This window comes from Saccopteryx leptura, chromosome 5 (genome assembly GCF_036850995.1).
Source record: "Saccopteryx leptura isolate mSacLep1 chromosome 5, mSacLep1_pri_phased_curated, whole genome shotgun sequence".
NCBI classification, from domain to species: Eukaryota; Metazoa; Chordata; class Mammalia; order Chiroptera; family Emballonuridae; genus Saccopteryx; species Saccopteryx leptura.
In genome coordinates, this window is record NC_089507.1 from 122,991,148 (window position 1) to 123,017,370 (window position 26,223).

The following is a 26,223-nucleotide window of genomic DNA, read 5'->3' on the forward strand; positions in this document are numbered from 1 at the left end:
GTTGTATTTATGACAATCTTATGACATCTAGTTGGAAATTTAGATGCATAAATAGGTAATTAGATAAATGATTGATGATAGATAGATAGATGATAGATAGATGATAGATAGATAGATAGATAGATAGATAGATAGATAGATAGATAGATAGATGATAGATAATTTCAGTCAGGAAAGAGATCTTGGGTAGTCCAGTGAATCTGGAAATTCTACAGCATGAATGAGATCATCTTGGGACATGTATTGAGTGAGAAGACAAAGAATGAGGCCCTGGCCCAATACCTTAGTTGGTTAGAACATCATCGCAATATGCCAGTGTTTAGGTTCAATCCCCTGTCAGGGCTCATACAAGAGTCAACCAACAAATTCATAAATAAGTGGAACAACAAATTGATGTTTCTCTCCCTTCCTCTCCTTTTCTCTCTAAAATTTATAAATTAAAAATTTTTTAAAAAGAAAACAATGAATGGAGTTGCAGCAAATCTTTCATTTGGAAGTTAGTTGGGCAAGTAGGAAGAAAGAGCGAATGTCCTGAGTTGTCAGAAGAAAACCAGGAAGCCAAGGAAATTCAAGAAAGATGCACCCTTTCCTTAAGGTAGAACCTTGACAATGGGAATGAAATTCTGAACATCCTGGTTAAGCCTCCCACACCCTCTCTGAGCAAGCTTACAGGTCAACTTCTACATTGACTCCCGTTCCTGCTTTTATTTGCCGTCCAAACTCTTCTGTTGAAATCCTTTTGTCTCTCTAGATATGTTGATGTCATTGGTCAATGTCACAACATTAGCATGTGACTTAACGTGCCTATTAATACAGGCCACATGAACACAATTTGACCACCAATTTGGAGGAAGGAAACAGCTCAAGGAAAATTTTCAGCAGTTCAGGAGGCTGATGCTGGTTATTATCATAATTAACTCTTAAGAGGGCAATTTCATTTCATTTCCAAGTTCTTAGTAACCTGCAGGATGTTTATTCATAAATACTGGTTACTATAAGTGGGAGACAAATCTAGATAAGGGACAAAAAGTGCATGATCATTTTTCTGGTGGGCTTATTTCTTCCTGCTGAAATGTGCTATGGTGAGAAAAAAATCTGATTTGACTCTGACAGTAAGTTATGTGACCTTTGGGAAATCACTTAGTATTCTTCAACCTTAATTTCATCTCTAAAACAAAGAAACTGACCTATATTTTGTCCAACTCTTCTTTCAATACTAATGGTCCATCACTATAAAACTATATGACTATTTTCAACTTAGTTTAAGCAAAAGTTTCGTCTCCAAAGTGATCAGAATGCAGATAAGGAGCCAGAGCCAATGATTTACACCAACCCTCGTCAGCCCAACCTACCATTTGACATACTGGAAAAAAAAATCTTAAGTAGAACAAAAACCATCACTAGTTTTCAGATCTTTTTAGATGAAAAATTTCTTTTTTAATTAATTTTAATGGGGTGACAATCAAGGTACATAGGTTCAGAGAAAACATCTCCGGGTTATTTTGACATTTGATTATGTTGCATACCCATCAGCCAAAGTCATATAGTCTTCCATCACCTTCTATCTGGTTTTCTTTGTGCCCCTCCCTCACCTCCCTCTCTTTCTTCCCCCCACCCCCCATAACCACCACACTCTTGTCCATGTCCCTGAGTCTCATTTTTATGTCCCACCTATGTATGGAATCATAGAGTTCTTAGTTTTTTCTGATTTCCTTATTTCACTCAGTATAATGTTATCAAGGTCCATCCATGTTGTTGTAAATGATCCAATGTCATCATTTCTTATGGCTGAGTAGTATTCCATAGTGTATATGTGCCACATCTTTTTTATCCAATCAGCTATTGAAGGGCTTTTTCATTGTTTCCATGTCTTGGCCACTCTGAACAATGCTGCGATGAACATGGGGCTGCATGTGTCTTTACATACCAGTGTTTTTGAGTTTTGGGGGTATATACCCAATAGAGGAATTGCTGGGTCATATGGTAGTTCTATTTTTAATTTTTGGGGGAACCACCATACTTTCTTCCATAGTGATTGTACTACATTACATTGCCACCAACAGTGGATGAGGGTTTCTTTTTCTCCACAGCCTCTCCAACACTTGTTATTACCTGTCTTGTTGATAATAGCTAATCTAACAGGGGTGAGGTGGTATCTCATTGTAGTTTTGATTTGCATTTCTCTAATAGCTAATGAAGATGAACATCTTTTCATATATCTGTTGGCCATTTGTATTTCTTCCTGGGAGAAGTGTCTGTCCATTTCCTCTTCCCATTTTTTATTGGATTGTTTGCTTGTTGTTGAGTTTCATGAGTTCTTTGTATATTTTAGATATTTGGCCCTTATCTGTGCCGTTGTTTGAAAATATCATCTCCCATTTAGTTGGCTGTCTGTTTGTTTTGTTGTCAGTTTCTCTTGCTGTGCAAAAGCTTCTTAGTCCGATGTAGTCCCATTCATTTATCTTTGCCTCCACTTTCTTTGCCTTTGGAGTCAAATTCATAAAGTGCTCTTTGTAACCAAGGTCCATGAGTTTAGTACCTATGTTTCCTTCTATGTAATTTATTGTTTCAGGTCTTATATTTAGGCCTTTGATCCATTTTGAATTAATTTTAGTACAAGGGACAAACTGTAGTTGAGTTTCATTCTTTTGCATGTGGTTTTTCAGTTTTCCCAGCACCATTTGTTGAAGAGGCTTTCTTTTATCCATTCTGTGTTGTTGGCCCCTTTATCAAAGATTATTTGACCATATACATGTGGTTTTATTTCTGGGCTTTCTATTCTGTTCCATTGGTCTGAGTGTCTATTTTTCTGCCAATACCATGCTGTTTTGATTATCGTGGCTCTATAATATAATTTGAAGTCAGGTATTGTAATGCTCGCAGCTTCGTTCTTTTTCCTTAGGATTGCTCTGGCTATTTGAGGTTTTTTATAGTTCCATATAAACCTGATGATTTTTTGTTCCATTTCTTTAAAAAATAAAATTGGAAGTTTGATGGGAATTTCATTAAATTTGTATATCGTTTTGGGTAATATAGTCATTTTGACTATATTTATTCTTCCTATCCAAAAATAAGGAATATTTTTCCATTTCATTATATCTTTTTTGATTTCCCTTAACAATGCTTTGTAGTTTTCATTATATAGGTCCTTTACATTCTTTGTTATGTTTATTCCTAGGTATTTTATTTTTTTTGTTGCAACCATGAAGGGGATTATTTTTTTGAGCTCATTTTCTGATGTTTCATTGTTGTCATATAGGAAGGCAATGGACTTTTGTATATTAATTTTGTATCCTGCAACCTTACTGTATTGTTTCTAGTAATCTTTTTGTGGAGTCTTTGGGGTTTTTGATGTACAGGATCATATCATCTGCAAAAAGTGAAACCTTTACTTCTTCTTTCCCAATATGAATGCCTTTTATTTCTTTCTCTTGTCTGATTGCTCTGCTACAGCTTCCAGCACTACGTTGAATAAGAGTGGAGAGAGTGGACAACCCTGGCTTGTTCCTGATTTTAGGGGCAAAGTCCTCAGTTTTATGCCATTTAATATGATGGTAGTTGCCTGACCAGATGGTGGCACAGTGGATAGAGCATCGGACTGGGATGCAGAGGACCCAGGTTCGAGACCCCAAGGTCGCCAGCTTGAGCATGGGCTCATCTGGTTTGAGCAAAAGCTCACTAGCTTGGACCCAAGGTCGCTGGTTCAAGCAAGGGGTTATTTGGTCTGCTGAAGTCCCACAGTCAAGGCACATATGAGAAAGCAACCAATGAACAACTAAGGTGTTGCAACGAAAAACTGAAAATTGATGCTTCTCATCTCTCTCTGTTCCTGTCTGTCTGTCTCTATCTATCCCTCTCTCTGACTCTCTCTTTGTCCCTATAATATATATATATGATGGGGTTTTTTTTAGTGAGAGAGAGACAGAGAGAGGGACAGATTGCGTATATATTAGGTCTCTTGAAGTTGTTCCATAGCAAAATGATGCTGGTGTTTGTGTTAGTTTTATTTTTCTCTCTAATGTTTCATATTTGGATAGTATCTGTTATCAAATACTCTAGTTTCATTTTTTCATCTGCTCTGTCTATATATGTGTGTGTATATATATATATATATATATATATATATATATATATGATGTTAGTTGATGGTTTATCACAGATGGCCTTTATTATGTTGAGATATTTTCCTTCTGTACCCATTTTGTTAAGTGTTTTAAACATAAAATGATGTTGTATTTTACTGAATGCCTTTTCTACATCTATTGATAAGATCATATATATTTTTTTTTAAGCTGGAAATGGGGAGAGACAGTCAGACAGACTCCCGCAAGCGCCCGACCGGGATCCACCCGGCACACCCACCAGGGGCAACGCTCTGCCCACCAGGGGGCGATGCTCTGCCCCTCTGGGGCGTCGCTCTGCCGCGACCAGAGCCACTCTAGCGCCTGGGGCAGAGGCCAAGGAGCCATCCCCAGCGCCCGGGCCATCTTTGCTCCAATGGAGCCTTCGCTGCGGGAGGGGAAGAGAGAGACAGGAAGGAAGGAGGGGGGGTGGAGAAGCAAATGGGCGCTTCTCCTATGTGCCCTGGCCGGGAATCAAACCCAGGTCCCCCGCACACCAGGCCGACGCTCTACCGCTGAGCCAACCGGCCAGGGCCAAGATCATATGGTTTTTGTTCTTTGTTTTGTTGATATGATATATTATGTAAACCGTTTTACGTATGTTGAACCATCCTTGTGATTCTGGGATGAATCCCACTTGATCATGATGAATTATTTTTTTAATGTGTTGTTGTATTTGATTTGCTAGTATTTTGTTTAGTATTTTAGCATCTGTATTCATTAGAGATATTGGTCTGTAGTTTTCTTTTTTGTGTGTTGTCCTTGCTAGGTTTTGGTATGAGGGTTATATTGGCCTCATAAAATGTGTTTGGCAGTATTGCTTCTTCTTCCATTTTTTGGAAGCCTTTGAGTAGAATAGGAACCAAGTCTTCTTTGAATGTTTGATAGAATTCACTAGTATAGCTGTCTGGCCCTGGAGTTTTATTTTGGGGGAGGTTTTAATAGTTGTTTCTATTTCCTCCCTGCTTATGGGTCTGTTTAGGCTTTCTACTTCTTCATGACTCAGTCTAGGAAGATTGTATTGTTCTAGAAATTTATCCATTTCTTCTATCTTGTTAAATTTGGTGGCATATAGTTTTTCATAGTATTCTACAATAATTCTTTGTATATCTGTGATATCTGTGGTGATTTTCCTCTTTCATTTTGGATTTTGTTTATATGAGTCCTTTCTCTTTTTTTCTTGGTGAGTGTTGCCAAGGATTTGTCAATTTTTTTGATCTTCTCAAAGAACCAGCTCCTTGTTTTATTAATTTTTTCTATAGTTTTACGGTTTTCTATTTCATTTATTTCTGCTCTGATTTTTATTATCTCTTTTCTACTGCTGGTTTTGGGATGTTTTTGTTCTTTTTCTAGTTCCTTAAGATGTGAAGTAATATGGTTTACTTGGGCTCTCTCTTGTTTCTTCATATAGGCCTGTAGTGATATGAACTTCCCTCTTATTACTGCTTTTGCTGCATCCCAGAGATTCTGATACGTTGTATTGTTATTTTTGTTTGCCTGTATGTATCTTGATCTCAGCACTTATTTCTTCTTTGACCCACTCAGTTTTTAAAAGTATATTTTTTAGTTTCCACATTTTTGTGGGTTTGTTTACTTCTTTTTTGCAGTTGAATTCTAGTTTCAAGGTTTTATGATCAGAAAATATGCTTGGTATAAGTTTAATCTTTCTGAATTTGTAGATGTTATTTTTGTGGCCCAATATATGGTCAATTCTTGAGAATGTTCTATGTACACTAGAGAAAAATGTATACTTTGGCATTTTGGGATGAAATGTCCTGTAGATGTCTATCATATCCAATTGTTCTAGTGTTTCACTTAAGGCCAATATTTCTTTATTGATTTTCTGTTTGGATGAGTATTGAGGTCTCAAGTATGATTGTATTTTTGTTGGTTTTTGTTTTTAGGTCAGTCAGTAGCTTGTCTTATATATTTTGGTGCTCCCTGGTTTGGTACATATATATTAAGAAGTGTTATGTCTTCTTGATTCAATGTCCCCTTTATCATTATGAAATAACCGTTTTGTCTCTGATTACCTTTGCTGTCTTTTTTTTTAATCTTATTTTTATTAATTTTAATGCAGTGACATTGATAAATCAGGGTACATATGTTCCGAGAAAACATCTCCAGATTATTTTGACCTTTGATTATGCTGCATACCCCTCACTCAAAGTCAAATCGTCCTCCGTCACCTTCTATCTGGTTTTCTTTGTGCCCCTACCCTCCCCCCACTCCCTCCCTCTCCTTCCTCGCCCCTTCCCCACCCCTCCACCCCATGCCCTGTTACCATCACATTCTTGTCCATGTCACTAAGTCTCATTTTTATGTCCCATCTATGCATTTGTTCATATAGTTCTTAGTTTTTTTCTAATTTACTTATTTCACTCCATATAATGTTATCAACGTCCATCCATGTTATTGTAAATGATCCGATGTCATCATTTCTTATGGCTGAGTAGTATTCCATAGTATTTATGTACCAAAGCTTTTTAATCCAGTCGTCCTCTGATGGACACTTGGGCTATTTCCAGATCTTCGCTATTGTGAACAATGCTGCTATAAACATGGGGGTGCATTTCTCCTTCTGGAACCCTTCTATGGTGTCCTTGGGGTATATTCCTAAAAGTGGGATGGCTGGATCAAAAGGCAGTTCAATTTTCAATTTTTTGAGGAATCTCCATACTGTTTTCCACAGAGGCTGCACCAGTCTGCATTCCCACCCACAATGCAGGAGGGTTCCCTTTTCTCCACATCCTCGCCAGCACTTATTCTGTGTTGTTTTGTTGATGAGCGCCATTCTAACCGGTGTGAGGTGATATCTCATTGTGGTTTTAATTTGCATTTCTCTAATGATTAATGATGTTGAGCATTTTTTCATATGCCTATTGGCCATCTGTATATCCTCTTTGGAGAAGTGTCTATTCATTTCTTTTGCCCATTTTTGGATTGGATTGTTTGTCTTTCTAGTGTTGAGATTTACAAGTTCTTTATAAATTTTGGTTATTAACCCCTTATCAGACATACTGTCAAATATGTTCTCCCATTGTGTAGTTTGTCTTTTTATTCTGTTCTTATTGTCTTTGGCCGTGCAAAAGCTTTTTAATTTGATATAATCCCATTTGTTTATCCTGTCTTTTATTTCACTTGCCCGTGGAGATAAATCAGCAAATATATCGCTGCGAGAGATGTCAGAGAGCTTACTGCCTATGTTTTCTTCTAAGATACTTATGGTTTCACACCTTACATTTAAGTCTTTTATCCATTTTGAGTTTATTTTTGTGAATGGTGTAAGTTGGTGGTCTAGTTTCATTTTTTTGCAGGTTGTTGTCCAATTTTCCCAACACCATTTATTAAAGAAGATGTCTTTACTCCATTGTATTTCCTTACCTCCTTTGTCAAATATCAGTTGTCCATAGAGCTGTGGGTTTATTTCTGGGTTCTCTGTTCTGTTCCATTGATCTATATGCCTGTTCTTATGCCAGTACCAGGCTGTTTTGAGTACAATGGCCTTGTAGTATAGCTTGATATCAGGAAGTGTGATACCTCCCCCTTTATTCTTCTTTTTTAAGATTGCTGAGGCTATTCGTGTTCTCTTTTGGTTCCATATAAATTTTTGGAATATGTGATCTATTTCTTTAAATTATGTCACGGGTATTTTAATTGGTATTGCATTGAATTTATAAATTACTTTGGGTAATATAGACATTTTAATGATGTTTATTCTTCCCAACCATGAGCATGGTATATTCTTCCACTTGTTTGTATCTTCCTTGATTTCTTTTATGAGTGTTTTATAATTTTCCGAGTACAAGTCTTTAGTCTCCTTGGTTAAATGGACTCCTAGGTACTTTATTTTTTTGGTTGCAATAGTGAAGGGGATTGTTTCCTTAATTTCTCTTTCTGACTGTTCATTGTTGGTGTATAAAAATGCCTCTGATTTCTGAGTATTAATTTTATATCCTGCCACCTTGCTGAATTCATTTATCAGGTCCAGTAGTTTTTTGACTGAGACTTTAAGATTTTCTATATACAATATCATATCATCTGCAAATAATGATAGCTTTACTTCTTCTTTTCCAACTTGAATGCCTTGTATTTCTTCTTCTTGTCTGATTGCTGTGGCTAGGACTTCCAGGACTATGTTGAATAAGAGCAGTGAAAGGGGGCACCCCTGCCTTGTTCCTGATCTTAAGGGGATTGCTTTTAATTTTTGCCCATTGGGTATGATGTTGGCTGTGGGTTTTTCATAGATGGCTTTTATCATGTTGAGGTATGTTCCCTGTATTCCCACTTTGCTGAGAGTTTTGATCATGAATGGATGCTGGATTTTATCAAATGCTTTTTCTGCATCTATTGAAATTATCATGTGGTTTTTCTCCTTCCTTTCATTTATGTGATGAATAACATTGATAGATTTGCGAATATTGTACCAGCCTTGCCTCCCCAGAATAAATCCCACTTGATCATGGTGTATGATATTTTCCATATATTGTTGGATCCGGTTTGCTAATATTTTGTTGAGGATTTTAGCATCTATATTCATCAGAGATATTGGCCTATAATTTTCTTTCTTTGTGCTGTCTTTGCCTGGTTTTGGAATCAGAATTATGCTCGCCTCATAAAAGGAGCTTGGAAGTCTTCCTTCCTCTTGAATTTTTTGAAATAGCTTGAGAAGGATAGGAGTTAGTTCTTCTTTGAATAGTTGATAGAATTCACTGTGAAGCCATCTGGCCCAGGACTTTCCTTTGTTGGGAGTTTTTTGATAACTGTTTTGATCTCATTTGGTGTAATCGGTCTGTTTAGGTTTTCTGATTCTTCCAGACTGATTTTTGGAAGATTGTATGTTTCAAGGAATTTGTCCATTTCATCTAGGTTGTCTAGTTTTTTGGTATACAGTTCTTCATAGTATTTTCTTACAATATTTTGTATTTCTGTTGTGTCAGTTGTTATTTCTCCCCTCTCATTTCTAATTTTATTTATTTTTGTCCTCTCTCTTTTTTCTTGGCGAGTCTAGTTAAAGGTTCTTCAATCTTGTTTACCTTTTCAAAAAACCAGCTCCTAGTTTCATTGATCCTCTGTATTGTTTCTTTAGTCTCTATGTCATTTATTTCTGCTCTGATTTTTATTATTTCCTTTCTTCTACATTTAGGCTTTACTTGCTGTTCTTTTTCTAGTTCTTTTAGATGCAGGGTTAAGTTGTTTATTTGAGCTTTTTCTAGCTTCTTAAAGTGTGCCTGTAGTGCTATGAACTTCCCTCTCAGTACTGCTTTTGCTGTGTTCCATAAATTTTGAGTTGTTGTATGCTCGTTATTATTCGTTTCTAGAAATTTTTTTATTTCTTCTTTGATCTCATTCTTAATCCATTTGTTATTTAACAACCTGCTATTTAGTTTCCATGTGTTTGTGAATTTTTGAGCTTTTCTGTTGTGGTTGATTACTAGTTTCATGCCATTGTGATCAGAGAAAGTGTTTGATATGATTTCAATCTTCTTAAATTTGTTGAGACCACTTTTGTGCCCTAACATGTGGTCTATCCTAGAGAATGTACCATGAGCACTTGAAAAGAATGTATATTCTACTGTTTTAGGGTGAAAGGTTCTGTAGATATCTATTAAATCGAGTTGATCTAGTGTGTCCTTTAAGTCTGCTGTTTCTTTGTTAATTTTCTTTCTTGAGGATCGGTCTAGTGATGTTAGTGGGGTATTAAAATCCCCTACTATTATAGTGTTTCTGTTGATCTAGCTCTTTATATCCATCAAAGTCTGCTTTATATATTTAGGTGCTCCTATATTAGGTGTATAGATATTTATAATAGTTATATCTTCCTGTAGGATTGCTCCCTTTATCATTATGTAGTGGCCTTCTTTATCTCTTACTATGTTCTTTGTTTTAAGGTCCATTTTGTCTGATATAATTATTGCTACCCCCGCTTTTTTTTCACTTCCATTTGCATGAAATGTTTTTTTCCATCCTTTTACCTTCAACCTATGTGCAGCTTTTGTTTTAAGGTGTGTCTCTTGTAGACAGCATATGTACGCGTCCTGTTTTCTTATCCATGCAGCTACCCTATGTCTTTTGATTGGATCATTTAATCCTTTTACATTTAGGGTTATTATTGACACGTAATTGTTTATTGCCATTTTATTCTTTAAAGCTGTATTTCTCTTTTGCTATGTTCTTTTCCCACTTTGGTCTGTTTACACCATGCCCCTTAACATTTCCTGCAGCATTGGTTTGGTTGTAATGAATTCCTTGAGTTTTTTTTGTCTGGGAAACTTTTTATTTCTCCTTCAATTTTAAATGATAGCCTTGCTGGATAAAGTAGTCTTGGTTGTAGGTTCTTGTTCTGCATTACTTTGAATATTTCTTGCCATTCCCTTCTGGCCTCAAGTGTTTCTGTTGAGAAGTCGGATGTCATCCTTATGGGGGCTCCTTTGTAGGTGATAACTTTTTTTTCTCTTGCAGCTTTTAATATTTTCTCTTTATCACTTAGCTTTGGTATTTTAATTATGATGTGTCTTGGTGTAGGTTTCTTTGGGTTTCTCTTTAATGGAGTCCTCTGTGCTTCTTGGACTTGTGAGAGTTTCTCTTGCATTAATTTAGGGAAGTTTTCAGCTATGATATGATTGAACAAAGTCTCTATCCCTTGTTCTTTTTCTTCTTCTTCAGGAACCCCTATGATGCAGATGTTATTTCTCTTCATGTTGTCACAGAGCTCTCTAAGAGTTTCCTCTGACTTTTTGAGTCTCTTTTCTCTTTTCTTCTCTGCTTTCATGCCTTCATTCCAGTTGTCCTCCAACTCACTGATTCGATCCTCAGCTGTATCCATCCTGTTTTTAATTTCTTCCGTTGTGGTCTTCATTTCTGATATTGTATTTGTCATCTCCAACTGATTCTTTTTAATATTTCAGTATCCTTTTTTATACTTGCTATTTCTTTATTTAGGTGTTCATGATGACCATCCATTGTTGTTCTAAGTTCCCTAAGCATCCTTACAATCATTATTTTAAACTCCGCATCCGGAAGTTTGATTATTTCCATATCACTCAGTTCATCTCCTGAAGGTCTCTTGTGGTTTCATTTGGATTGCACTTCTTTGTTTTCTCATTATGCCTGGGTATCTGGGTGTTTTCTTTGTAGAGCTGGTTGAGTCTAGGCTTGGTGTTGTCTGTCTCTAGTTTTTACTTGTGTTGTTTCTAAGTCTTCTTGGGTTGGCTTCAGCTATTATTTGTAATCCACTTTAGGATTTGGGCTGCTTTGAAGTCTTGATTTGTTTGTTTTCTTAACAGGTGATTGTCTTGTTTGCTGATCTCAGCAGGGGGCTTATTTGAAACTGTATCCAGGAATGCGGTGGGTGTGACCTGAGGCTTTGAAATCCTCTTCTGCCCGTTAATCCCTCTGGGGGCGGGTTGCTTTCTCAGCTTCAGTAGGGGGAGGTGTATCTCAGATCTCCAGGGAGACCTGAGTTACTGCCCCTCCTCCCCACTTCTTGTTTTCAGCTGTGTCTTGTTGCGCTGATTGGAGCTGGAGAGATGTCTGTATCTCTGTGACCTGGAAGTACTTTTGTATTTTGCTTTGTGAAAGGATCAGCCCCTCCCCCAGTTATGACCACCTCCAGCACTGAATGAGTCAGCTTTTTATGTCACCACTTATATTCCTCTCCCCCTCACCATCCGTCTCTCTCTTTCTCCTTTCTTTTTGGAAGAGAAGCGGGCCCTTTCAACACTCCTTGTTCCCTGGTCGCCAGGTAAGTGGCTGTGAGCAATATTTACTGCTCTTTATCTTTGGAGTTGAGAGCCCAGCCTCACCGCCCCCCACCCTGGCACTCCCTACCAGGTTTATTGTGGCTTCTTCTTTGCTCCTTGATTTTTGAAAGCTGTTCTTGTAGTCCAGATTTGGTTTTTCACACTGATTGTTCATAAATTAGTTTATAATCCAGTTTGGTGGTGTGAGCTGGGAGCCTGTGCGTCTGCCTACTCCGCTGCCATCTTCAGGTCTCCCTCACCTTTGCTGTCTTGTAGTCAGCATTGTTAGATATGAGTATTGCTACACCTGCTTTTTTTTTTTTTTTTTTTTTTTGTGGATGTTATTTGCTTGGAGTATTGTTTTCCAACCTTTCACTTTGATTTTGTTTTTATCCTTGTAGCTTAGATGTGTTTCTTGTAGGCAGCATACAGTTGGATTTTTCTTTTTTAATCCATTCTGCTACTCTGTGTATTTTTATTGGTGAGTTCAATCCATTTATGTTTAGTGTAATTATTGACATTTGAGGGTTTCCTAATGCCATTTTATTATTGCTTTCTGATAGTTTTGTATCTTGTTTGGTTCTTCTATTTTTCTATCATTTGTTTTTGTTTGGTTGTAATCCATACTTCTTTTCTCTGTTACTTTTTTTTTCAAGCCATGTAACTTCTGTGTTGGTTTTTTCAGAGGTGGTTACCATTAAGTTATGGAAAGCATATATATCATGTTCATTGTAGTAGATTATCTCATGAGTGCTTGTGCACTCCATCCTGCTTTGCTACTGTTAATCTTTGTCCTTTCCCCTTTTTTGTTTCTTTGTCACAGATTAATCTTGCTTTTATTGCAATCTTGATGGAGCTTTTACTTGTAGTTTTGTTTTGTTTTGTTCTTTGTGTCTGGTCTGAAATCCCCTTTAGTATTTCCTGAAATGGGGGTTTTCTGGTGATAAATTCCCTCATCTTTTCTGTATCTGTGAGTGTTTTTATTTCTCCTTCATATTTGAAGGATAGCTTTGATGTGTATAGTATTCTTGGCTGGAAGTTTGTCTCTTTCAGAATTTTAAATATTGGGGTCCACTCTCTTTTAGCTTGTGGAGTTTCTGCTGACAAATCTGTTTATAATCTAATGGGCCTTCCTTTATATGTTGTATTCTTCTTTTCCCTGGCTGCCTTGAGAATTTATTCTTTGTCATTTGTGCCAATTTCATTATGATGTGCCTTGGAGTAGGTTTGTTATGGTTAAGATAACTCGGTGTTCTGTTTGCTTCTTGAATTTGAGGCTTTAGTTCTTTCCACAAGCTTGGGAAGTTCTCGTCTATTATTTGTTTGAATATGTTCTCCACTCCATTTTCTCTCTCTTCTCCTTCTCATTTTTTTTTTTCTTTCCTGAAGCTGGAAACAGGGAGAGACAGTCAGACAGACTCCTGCATGCGCCCGACTGGGATCCACCCGGCACACCCACCAGGGGCGAAGCTCTGCCCACCAGGGGGCGATGCTCTGCCCATCCTGGGCGTCACCATGTTGTGACCAGAGCCACTCTAGCGCCTGAGGCAGAGGCCACAGAGCCATCCCCAGCGCCCGGTCCATCTTTGCTCCAATGGAGCCTTGGCTGTGGGAGGGGAAGAGAGAGACAGAGAGGAAAGCGCGGCGGAGGGGTGGAGAAGCAAATGGGCGCTTCTCCTGTGTGTCCTGGCCAGGAATCGAACCCGGGTCCTCCGCACGCTAGGCCGACGCTCTACCGCTGAGCCAACTGGCCAGGGCTCTTCTCCTTCTGATATACCCATTATTCTTATGTTGCTCTTTCTGATGGAGTCAGACAATTCCTGTAGGGCTATCTCATTTTTTTAAATTTGTGAGTCTCTCTCCACTTCTCTCTGTAGTACCTCTAGTTGCATCTTCTATGTCACTAATTCTCTACTCTGTTCTTTTGGCTAAGCTTGTTACCTCGTTTTTCAGTTCATGAATTGAGTTTTTCATCTCTGTTTGATGCATTTTCATAGTTTCAATTTCCTTGGTGAAGTATTCTTCTTGTTCATTGAATTGTTTTTTGAGCTCCCTAAATTGCCTTTTTGTGTTTTCTTGTATATCCCTGAGTATTTTAAGAACTTCAATTTTAAATTCTCTGTCATTTAACTCCAAGGTTTCTAAGCTATTGAAGGTTTTTTATATGGATTTTTCCTCATCTATCTGAGCTACATCACTTTCTTTTGTATCCATGATATTTGATTTCTTTTTCTGTAATATCATTTGAGAGTGGTATTGTTAATAACACTAATAAGAGTTGATAAAAAAAAATTTTGAGAAAATGCAGTGAAAAATGGAAAATTTTACTGTGCTAAGTGGAACAAAAATACATAGAACAGAGGGCCTGGGTTGGGGGGAGTGACAAAGAGGCAAAAAACGAGGCAAGAACCCACAAAATGCCACAAGGAAGAAATTTTGATCAAGAATAAAAGAATTTGTTATAAATGATGGTTGAATGAGAGAAATAGTGTAAGAGAAAAGAAAATAAAGAAAAAGAGAAACAAGAAAAAAATACAGTAAAATGAAAATTCTATTTTATTAAGTGGCACAAAGACTATAGAATGGAGAGCCGGAGTTGGGGAAAATGCTAAAGAGATAAAAAGCAAAGTAAAAAGCACACAAAATGTCACAAAGAAAAATTTGAATCCAGAATAAAATAATTTGTTTGTGGGTGAGATTCAAATGAGAGAAAAAGAGAAAGAGAAAAGAAGAAACAAAAAGAGAGAGAAAAATTGAGTTAATTTTTTGCAATGTAACACTCATAGAAAAAAAAAGTGGGAAATGTAACACCTATGGGTAATAACTTTCAAAATGAAAAGAAAAGAATAAAACAGAAAGAGGATAAAATGACCAAGGTGGAAGGAAAAAGAAAAAGATAAAAAATACAAGAAAAAAATGGAAAAAGTTATAAAGACTGTGGATATTTCCTGGTTTTAAGAAGTTATCTTTTTTCTTTCTTTTCTCTCTTTTTGGCCTGTGATGCTATACCCCAGGTTCTGCCCCTGTGGCATTCTTAGGCAGAGATTTACTGTTGTGTTGTTATGGTGATGACATAAACTAGGCCTCAGTCCCATTGGTAGACAGGGCTTATTAGCATTTGCAGGCTCCAACAATGGGAGAGTCTGTTTTCCCGGAGCCTCTCCCCAAATCTCTCCTTCCTGAACCAGCAGCCTGTGACCCAGCTGTGAAGTTGCCCCAGCCACTTCCTGGAGAGCAAGAGGCTCTAAGAGCTGCCAACACTCCTTCTTCTAATCCCACTCAATGCAGAGTTCTGGGTAAAGCTTTGCCAGCCAGAGCCACCAGCATAATCAGGCAGGGTTGGGAGCCGATTGCCTTTCAGGTGTCTTTCTATGATCCTCCGGGCATGTCTAGTATGCCTCAGCACTTCGCAGGTCTGCTCTCCAGAGGCTGTCTGGAAGCTGCCTGCGCGCCCTTCCCCCCACCACTTCCGCAGTTCTCTTCTCCAGGAGCATGCTTTGTTAGCCTGTATGGCTGGTGGAGGTGCCCGCCCAGACAGGTTCAGGTGTAGGGAAGCCGGCTTTTGTGCACTACCCACATACTATTGTTTGGGAAGCCAGGATTATTCAGAAACTCTGGTCACAGCCCACACAGAGGGTCACTACTGACAGTCTCCAACCCAGCCCCTCTGTCCAGGAACAGGCACCCATGCTCTAAGTGCCAGGTGGGTCCACTCGCACGCACACTGCCCACGCTCACCTACCGGGATACCGGGAGTAAACAAGGCAACTGCTCGCTCACCTCTGCCTGGGTCTGCTGCTGGCATTATCTCCATGTGGGCTGAGCCGTGGGCACACTCTCTCCTCGGCTTGAATGTCTCTGCCCTAGCCCAGCTTTTTTTGTGTCCCCAGCCCTCGCTTTCTCTTAGTTCCAAGTGAAAGCAGCCCTTGCTCAGGTCAGTGAGGAAAGCAGAATACTCCATTCTCCATCTTATTTCCTTCAGAGTGGATTATATATTCAGCCACCTTTTTGCCCAATCGTACCTTTGTTTGATGTATGCGTATTTCAGAGGCTCCTGAGATTGTTTTTCTGTCTCTAGTTGTTGAATTTGTTGAAGTTTCAGGGAGAGGTATTGGGAGCACTCCTCACAGTGCCATTACTCTGATGTCCAAAAACTTTCTTAATTATAGTCATTTAAGGTTTTTTTAATTATTTATTTATTTATTTATTTATTCATTTATTGTTTTGTATTTTTCTGAAGCTGGAAACAGGGAGAGACAGTCAGACAGACTCCCGCATGCGCCCGACCGGGATGCAACCGGCAGGCCCACCAGGGGCGACGCTCTGCCCACCAGGGGGCGATGCTCTGCCCCTCCGGGGCGTCGCTCTGCCGCGACCAGAGCCACTCTAGCGCCTGGGGCAGAGGCCAAGGAGCCATCCCCAGCGCCCTGGCCATCTTTGCTCCAATGGAGCCTTGGCTGTGGGAGGGGAAGAGAGAGACAGAGAGGAAGGAAGGGGGGTGGAGAAGCAAATGGGCGCTTCTCCTATGTGCCCTGGCTGGGAATTGAACCTGGGTCCCCCGCACGCCAGCCCAACGCTCTACCGCTGAGCCAACCGGCCAGGGCCATTTAAGGTTTTTGACCTTCACTCTAAGGGTGTCCTTCACTCTGAGGATTTTAAATAGATGGTCTCTTTAGGAAGCTAGTGCTAGAAGAAAAAAGGAAGTAGCAAGAACAGGAAAGAAGAAAGATGGGGAGAAGTACAAAAGGAGAAAATTTAAAAAAAAATGAGACTAAGAGACATGGACAAGAGTGTGGTGGTTACCGGGGGTGGGGGGGCGTGGGAGGGAAGGAGGAAGAGGGGAAGGGGGAGAGGGAGGGGCACAAAGAAAACTAGATAGAGGGTGACGGAGGACAATCTGACTTTGGGTGATGGGTATGCAACATAATTGAAAGACAAGATAACCTGGACATGTTTTCATTGAATATATGTACCCTGATTTATTGATGTCACTCCATTAACATTAATAAAAATTTATTTATAAAAAAATGGGTTGTAGGCCCTGGCCGGTTGGCTCAGCGGTAGAGCGTTGGCCTGGCGTGTGGGGGACCCGGGTTTGATTCCCGGCCAGGGCACACAGGAGAAGCGCCCATTTGCTTCTCCACCCCTCCGCCGCGCTTTCCTCTCTGTCTCTCTCTTCCCCTCCCGCAGCCAAGGCTCCATTGGAGCAAAGATGGCCCGGGCGCTGGGGATGGCTCCTTGGCCTCTGCCCCAGGCGCTAGAGTGGCTCTGGTCGTGGCAGAGCGACGCCCCAGAGGGGCAGAGCATCGCCCCCTGGTGGGCAGAGCGTTGCCCCTGGTGGGCATGCCGGGTGGATCCCGGTCGGGCGCATGCGGGAGTCTGTCTGACTGTCTCTGCTCTTTTCCAGCTTCAGAAACATACAAAAAAAAAATGGGTTGTGTTTTAGTTAGAAGAAATGATTGTAATTATAGAAGAACATTTTCTCTGGCCATGCTACAGCCTCTGTGCTCTTAGAAAATATCTGTGATAAAAATAAAAAGAAGAAAAGAAGGAGGAGGTGGAGAAAAAAGAGGAGGAGGAGGAGAAGAAGAAGAAGAAGAAGAAGAAGAAGAAGAAGAAGAAGAAGAAGAAGAAGAAGAAGAAGAAGAAGAAGAAGAAGAAAGGAAGAAAGGAAGAAGAAGAAAAAAAAGATTTGTTTTCATAATAAAAAATTGATTGCTTTATTTATAGCTGAATGAGGTCAGAGGTAGCAGCATTTTTCTTCATATATAATGTGCTTGATGAGAAAAAATTGAAAGCAGCAACAGACTAAATTAATACTAATTATCCCTGAATACTGAAGATACTGTTTCACTGGATTGGTGTAAAAAGGCTATGCACATATGATTTTTTAAACTACACATGCAGATATGGCTTTTAGATGCAGACTTTTTATTGTAAAGCATGCTGCTTCTGTAGGAAATAAGACTGGAGGGTGATACATATTTTTTGACAGCCTTAGGCACTCAAATGAGTGTTGTCTATGGAACAAGGATATACACTTATCTAAATGATGCTGCTGATATGGAAAATCTGTGGAATTCTTTTGGAATAAAAGTGTCCACGCCAACCTTGAACTTCTGCCACTAAGTTCTCCTTTTCTGGACTGCCAGTGTTATCAATTTTATGTATCTTTCAGAAATAGTTTATAAAAGCAATGAATATATAGTCTGCACAAACTACACATAATTATATATACCTATATTTTCTCACTTTTTATTTTTTTTTATTTTATTTTATTTTATTTTTTTTGTATTTTTCTGAAGCTGGAAACGGGGAGAGACAGTCAGACAGACTCCCGCATGCGCCCGACCGGGGTCCACCCGGCATGCCCACCAGGGGCACCGCTCTGCCCACCAGGGGGCGATGCTCTGCCCCTCCGGGGTGTCGATGTGCCGCAACCAGAGCCACTCTAGCGCCTGGGGCAGAGGCCAAGGAGCCATCCCCAGCGCCCGGGCCATCTTTGCTCCAATGGAGCCTCGGCTGCGGGAGAGGAAGAGAGAGACAGAGAGGAAGGAGGGGGGGTGGGGGGTGGAGAAGCACATGGGTGCTTCTCCTATGTGCCCTGGCCAGGAATCGAACCCGGGTCCCCCCGCACGCCAGGCTGACGCTCTACCGCTGAGCCAACCGGCCAGGGCTATTTTCTCACTTTTTAAAACTCAAATGAGAGCATGCAATAACACTTGTCTTTTTCAATTAATATTCTGGAGCTTATTTTTTTATCAATACATAATGGTCTTCATTTTTTGTGTGTGGATGCATAATAAATCATGCATATATTTCACCAGTGCCCTATTGACAGATATTTAAGCTACTTCATTTAAATTACTTTAAATATTTGCTATTAAAAGCAATGCCACAGAGATGCAGAACAGTCATCATTCCACACACTTGGTGATATTTGTAGGAAATAATTCTCAGGAGAAAAATAACTACTATAGATCAAAAAGTATGTGCACTTGTAATTTTATTTGATGCTATGTTTATTTTACTCTGTGTGTCTGTGTGTGTGTGTATAGGTGATGTACTGTATATGCATGGTTCAAATTTACAATGTGCTCAAAGGTGAGTAGGGGATAGTAAGTCTCCCTCATGCTCTTTTCCTGCAGCCCCTTCCTAGAAGCAACCATAATGACTGGCTCTTGTATACCTTTTCAAATAATACAACATGCATATGTGTATATATAATATAAATATAATGATATATGTAATACAGGAGAATTATTCCAATTTGAAAAATATCTGGTTTTCTTCTGTCACAGTCTATGGGGATCAGAAAACACTCTCCAAGAGAGGCATCATATATCAGTGTAAACATTCATGTAAAGAATACCTATATTTTCTCATCATTACCGCCCACATACCATCAATATTGTGGATTCCCCCAAGAAAGCAATAGTTTTATTGACTTTCACTATGCCTATGCCTATGTGTTGATTCTGGATGAAAGCAAGGCCATGGATATGGAACCCTGCCCTGTCCTTGGCCACACCATGTTGAATTTTCTAGTCTGGATTCATTGCAACAATCTGAGATCTGTCTCAACTTTCCTGGTGGTGGTGTCTGCATTGGGTCTACTGTTTCTGTGTGTTGTACCATTGAGTCAGCTTTGAATGAGTGATGTCCCTATGAATGAATGATGCTCCTATGAATGAATGATGTCCAGAGTGTTTAGTCCTCAACAGCCCTGCTCAGCTCTTGTAGACACATGCTTGTGGATTCTTTTATGGAATCAATCTACCTCATATTTGGTCTTTTTCTTACCTTATTGCCTTCTATGTTCCCCAGCATTATTTTCTTTCCAAAGAATCCTGCCTTCCCATGATGTGCCCAAAGTAGGACAGTTTCAGTTTTCTCATTTTTACCTCCAGTGATGTTGCAGACTTAATTTGCTTTAGAATCAACTTGTTTATCTTTCTGGTGGTTCAAGGTATCACTGGAGCTCTCCTCCAATATACATATTTCAAATGAATCAATATTTTTTCTATCAACCTTCTTCACTGTCCAACTTTTGCATTCATGCATAGTAATTGGGAACACAAGGGTGTGGATGAGCTTAGTTTTGTCTCTAATAACATATTTTTGTTCTTAGTGATCTTTTCTCATTCCTCCATTTCTGCCCTTCCCTTAACCTCCCTTACCACAACTCTCTGTGAAAACTATACACCCCTTGCCAGAGTTGTTCTCTCTGATAGTATTTTGCTAAAAGCAACAAAAAGAAGCCAACCCACCACAATATTCTGAGTTCTTCCAAGCAGTTCCCCCCACCCCTGAGGGTATAAACAGGTGTGTTTTTTTGTGACAGTACAAGTGACAATTTTATCAAAAATTTTGTCACAGAATAATAAGGGTCCACAGCTTTCTAGACTGCCCAAGAATCTTTTCTGTCACCTACATGCTACCCTGTTCAATGACTATTAAGAGGAATTGTATTTTTCCAAGGCCCAGAAAGCCCATTAAGTTTTAACTTTCATAAGATTCTGTCCCAACGATGTGGCCAGTGCATCACTTAAGTACCAATGTTTGCTATTATGTGCTCAAGGCCCCCTATTCACTAACAGACTTAATCAAGACCAAGTTAACTACCCAATCCAAAGTTTTTTTAAGCAAATAACATAACAGAACTGAGGGGCCCAGCAGAAGTCTATTCTCCTTTCTCCTCTCTGGCCTTCCTGAGGCCAATACAAAGGCTAGACCTTAATCTTGTGCAATTTCCACACATAAGCTGTGCTGTTTTGGACTAACATATGTTCCTTTTATCTTTATTGGCTTTCAGGAGACAGTAGAATTTTCTTCTGGATAAGCTCAGTTCCACACAGCCAGCAGGTTTAGGCTTCAGGCCCAGAGCACCCTGGAGGCCAGATGTGGTTTCATCTGGACAAACATTTTAAAATAAATTCCCTGGCTTTTCTTCAGAATTATTGAGATGACAGGCAGCTGCCACCCACATAGTAAGATGATGACTAGCACCAACACAAATGCCATATAGGATATGGGTGATATAAACAGTGAGATTGGTGAGTTAGGCCTCAAACTGGAACATTATCTTAGAATTTGGATCACCATCTTACCATAGCATTAAACTACCATTAGTTCTTTTGTAGTGCACCCAAAGATTTTTTTTTTAAAAACCCTTTGATACCCCCTTAGGGAATTAAAATACAGTAATAAAGTCTAAAAGACTCTGTTTCTTCTAAATATATTTTATAACATAAAAAGTAAAATTAAGAGTGTTCCAAGATTTTAAGTTTTCAAATTTTCTAATTATTTCAGCATGAGCCAAACAAGTGATGCTAACTGACCCTTGTGCTTTTTAAAATTAAAAAAAAGGAAAATTCTCAAAAAGGAAAAATCTAAACCAAAAGCTTTAATCAGAATAATACTCCTTATAAAAGATACATTATTCTATCATTGTTGAGTGTTATGTTTCTAGAATTATAAGTTTAAGTATATTTTATGTAATTATCTGCTATTAATTAATCATGATATTTGGGTGTTGTTTTTTGTGACAGAGACAGAGAGAGAGACAGACAGACAGGGAGAGAGATGAGAAGCATCAGTTCTTTGCTGTGGCACCTTAGTTGTTCATTGGTTGCTTTCTCATATGTGCCTTGATGGAGGGACATGCAGAGCGAGTGACCCCTTGCTCAAGTCAAAGACCTTGGGCTTCAAGCCAGTGACCTTTGGGCTCAAGCCAGAGACCATGTGGTCATGTCTATGATCCCACGCTCAAGCCAGTGACCCCGTGCTCAAGCTGGTGAGCCGGTGCTTAAGCCGGATGAGCCCACGTTCAAGCCAGCAACCTCAGGGTTTTGAACCTGGGTCCGCCGCATCCCAGTCTGACTCACTATCTACTGAGCCACCACCTGATCACTGACATTTGCTTTTTTTTTTTTTTAAGAACTCAAGTATTTTTCATGGAAATGGAATGAAATTATAGTGAGTGTTCAGATTGATATTATTATAATCCTGTTAAACACATTGAGGCTAATTTTCATAAAATACATTTTTTAAAATATTCAGATTCTTTTTAGTAGTTACATCAGAATTCACATGTTCCAGATTGTTTATTCAAATGTTTAGAAACTAGTCCTAAAATCATTATATTTGCTAATCAATATTTTTCAGGGAGTCTTACATAGTGTGAGTTTTGCCTCGCATTGAACTTGTGCTTTTCCTATTGCATGTTCTTAAGATCATATTTATCTTACTTTCCTCATATGCCCAAATCTCCTTAAGTCTAAGATGCAATCCTAGTAAAATGTATCATTACCTTTTGCTCATTACCAAAGAAAAACCTCTAAAAACTGTCAGTACTTTCTTATCACTAAGAGTTTTTATTTTAGACTTCTTGAAGGAGATTTTTTAAATTTAGATATATAAACTTTCTTATCCTATCTGATATAAAAAGATGAAGGTTAAGGTAATTCTAAAGTGTCTTTTACATTCAGAGCTGGATTCATGTTTATTACTTTTCTATGGAGAATTATTAATAGCCATATCTTACCAATTTCTGTGCCATTAGGAGTATGGGTGATACATTAGACAGAAGAGGTCTCCAATATTGTCTCTGACACTGTAGTCCTAGTTCTTGACTCCTTCCTCTTCTGCAAGTTTTGATGATATTGGTCTTTTATTTAATGGCAACTTATGTCCTTCAACTAAAATAATGTCAAACTGGCCACTCGAACCATTCCCATACCCTTCTGTATACACAAGAGCTTTCATTTCATGGATTAGTGATAGTAAAATCTTTCATAAGACATTTTAAATGTCTATTAAACTCAATATATGTAGAGCCAAACATATACAAAACTCAGTTGAAGTGATAATGACCAAATTTGCTCACATCTGTATGATCACATTAAAACTGCCACCTGATTGATGATGACTATGAGACACCATCAAATCTGAGGCAGCCTCACTTCAGAGATGTCTGAATGTGGAAAATGTAGATCTTAAGATAGATGAAATATGGTGGTAGCCCTTCTACCAAAACATCTTTCTGCTTCCTAATTTATGTTACCTTGTCTTTTAAAGCCTGGCTCAAATCCTGCTCCTGTGGCAGCCCCTGTGATTACTGACCGACTCAACACACTGCATTGTTCCCAGAGCCCCGCCATTAGCCTGGGCAGTGGCATGGCACTTTTGCTCTATTTTCAGAATAAATTCTGATGAACCAGGATGGAAGAATCCTCTTTAATATTGCTTAACTGAGAGGTGGGGTGATGATCTCTCAGGATATTAGAGCAGAATAAAAAGCAGTGGGCATCAAAGTACCCACACTTTGATGGGTTATTTAAAGCAAACTTATAGTTTGATTGTTGAGTGTGCAAACATTTTCTCTTATATTATAGCTTTTATCCTGCATCTCTAATATTTGCCTATTAAATCCATAGTCTAGCCTGACCTGTGGTGGTGCAGTGGATAAAGCATCTACCTAAAATGCTGAGGTCACCAGTTTGAACCCCTGGGCTTATCTGGTCAAGGCACAATGGAAGTTGGTGCTTGCTGCTCCTTCCCCCACTTCTCTCTCTCTCTCTCTCTCTCTCTCTCTCTCTCTCTCTCACTCTCCCCTCTCTAAAAATGAATAAATATAATCTTTAAAAAAAATCCATAGTCTGTTGGATTTGACTCCCCACTGATGCTTAATTTGTGTAGCTTATATATTTGTGTGGAAATTTACTACTGTAATTACCCTCCCATCTAATGGGGAAAAGTTTTGTTTCTATGGTAACTGTTTCAGAACAGTGCATACTTACTATACTTCTAAAATATGCAGTCCATCCTTATGGGAATACACGTCATCTTGAAGGGATTTTTCCCCTTTCAATAAACATTCACTTCTTTTTTCTTTTCACCTGATATCAGAATAAAATAAAACTTCGTTTGTGAGAATCGCTAAGAAAGAGCTTCAGAAAATGAGAACCACGGTGGGCCTGGTCGGTCACGGGGAGCAGCAACATGGTCCTCTAGTGCCTTCTGGGAACACACGACCTGCCTCTCAGTGGCCATGTTCTCCCAGACTTCCTATTTTCCATGCATCATAATCATGCTTGCTGTGTTTGGGATGTTGCTACGCAAAATGATAATAAAAGAACGGGCTTTTTTTTCCTAAGGCAATCAAGCTTAACAAATGCTACTTTAGAATGATGCAAAAGTTTCTTAGAAAATTTTTTAAAATCCTTGGAGAACAATCTAAGAATGTTCATGATAAGAAACAATAAATGTCAATAAGGACCTAACATGTTATTCCACATGATAAGCTCCCTTTATTTGAAGGGTTTTATAATTATTGATATCACATAAACTGCAGTTTTAAAAAGCATGATTACTTGTATTTTCGCAAATAAAAATCTTGTTCCATTTTCTTCTGCAAATTCATTGACCTCTATGAATTTTCCCTTTTAAAATTATATGACACAATCTTATTAAAGCAAATAAATAAATACACCAAAACTACAATCTTTAGTGTTTGTTAGAAACAGATCTATGGATTCTGTAGTCCTATGATAGACACATAGGACAGTAGTTATAAAACATGCTCATGATAAGCACATAATGTCCATCCTCAGCATACATGACTTATAGACCCTATACAATGAGTGTTTGTATCTGAAGGGGCAGCATGGGCTTACTTAAGGATTGGAAACACCCATCTGGCTACTTAAAAAGAAGCTGAAATGCAAGGGTTGGGAGAGTGAAGTGAGTGACAGACCTGATTGAATGTGTGTGCCTCCAAAAGCAGCAGTCCCTCTGTGCAGGGGAACCCTGAGAAGGCTTCCTAGGTGGTAGTAGGGGTTTCCAAACATCCTGCCTGACTCTCAACATGCTACAGTGTCTGAAATTCCACCACCAAGACTTATCGGGGACTACTGAGCTCGATCACCCAAATAGGTAGAAGGGCCCCAACTGCAGGAGTCAGAAGGCATGTGAGGGAGCAGCAGCAGCACAGGAGACTGGAAAAAGTCTTGGGTGTGCAGTAATCCGTTCAAGGTAGATCGGGGTATAGCACCACTGGGGAGCTTGAATAACAGGATATTATAAAGGGCATTAGCTGCTTGAGGAGCAAGGGGGTATGAGCATCTGTGAGGAGATTGATAAAGGGAGTAGCAGGCTTTTCATGCTTTCTAAGTTTGCCCTGTTGACTCTGCAGACCTCATGGGCAGGAACGCCTCAGAATGGCTAGGCTTACACTTTGTTCTACTTGTTTTTCAGCTCTGGAAAAGGATTCTTGTCAGAGAAAAATAAAATAGAGTTCTTCCTCTTGGAACTGAGAAAACCCCGCTCCCTATATCAGGATAAGAAGAAAGAAGGAATGGTAGCCCAACATCTTACATCCTTGTCCCAGTGATGGTGTAGCCTGACCTGTGGTGGTGCAGTGGATAGAGTGTCGGTCTGGATCGCTGAGGTGCGGGTTCGAAGCTCCAGGGCTTGCCTGGTCAAGGCACACATGAGAAGCAACTACGAACGGATGCTTCCTGCCCCTCCCCTGGTTTCTTTCTCTCTCTCTCTCTCTCTCTCTCTCTCTCTCTCTCTCTCTCACCCACCTTTAAAAAGCAATAAATAAAATCTATAAAGAGATATTTTTTCTGAAAATTATGTATAGCTTTCCTATATTTCCTTGTATACTTAGACTAAGGTTAATTTATTTTAGTCTTGGGTGTGTTGGCCCATAATTACTTGGTAAGCTGAAATATATATACATACATATATTGTACATATATAAATATATATACACACATACACACATATTGTGCATATATATATGTATATACATATATGGGTGTAATTACTATCCAAGTAAGGGAACAAAAGAGGGTCAGGATCATGGTGAAACTGTTAAAAAAGTCTTCTGGAAAATTTTTGTTCAAGGATCTATATACAGAATTAAGCAAAGAGTAATGCAATGAGAAATACTAGGGCTTAACTGAAAGGAAAAAAATAGAATTAATGACCTTTCATGTTTTACCTTCCCCATAAGTATTCAGCTCATTTGGAGGGGTGTTCTCATCTGTAAGAGCCGGAGGCTTCCGTCATTTCTAGGCACGACAGCCACTAAAGGCAGACCAGGTGGTGGCAGCTGCACACAATGAAAGAAATCACAGTTTCATTATGCAAGATAATGACAGAGGAACAGGCAGTCTAACCCAGCTGCTTCCATCTCCACCACCTTTCAGTGTGTGTGAGTGTGCATGCACGTGCACACACACACATTCAACACTCAATAGCTCTGAATCTGTGAAGGCAGAAATTGAATCTAAAACCTTCTTGGTCTGTTACTATGAGCAGAGCAGTGGGTCTTGCTCATAGTGGAGAGT

General features: G+C 39.1%; 1 protein-coding gene across 1 annotated transcript in view; it reads left to right on the forward strand.

Annotated features, from left to right (window-relative positions):
- ENKUR (enkurin, TRPC channel interacting protein) overlaps positions 1 to 25,348 on the forward strand; it is a 55,618-nt gene extending 30,270 nt beyond the window's left edge. Inside the window, exon 6 of the mRNA XM_066384837.1 lies at positions 25,121 to 25,348. Coding sequence (XP_066240934.1) covers positions 25,121 to 25,256 — 136 coding nt within the window. The 3' untranslated portion in view covers positions 25,257 to 25,348. The remainder of the gene's footprint in view (positions 1 to 25,120) is intronic.
- Positions 25,349 to 26,223: the final 875 nt, after the last annotated feature.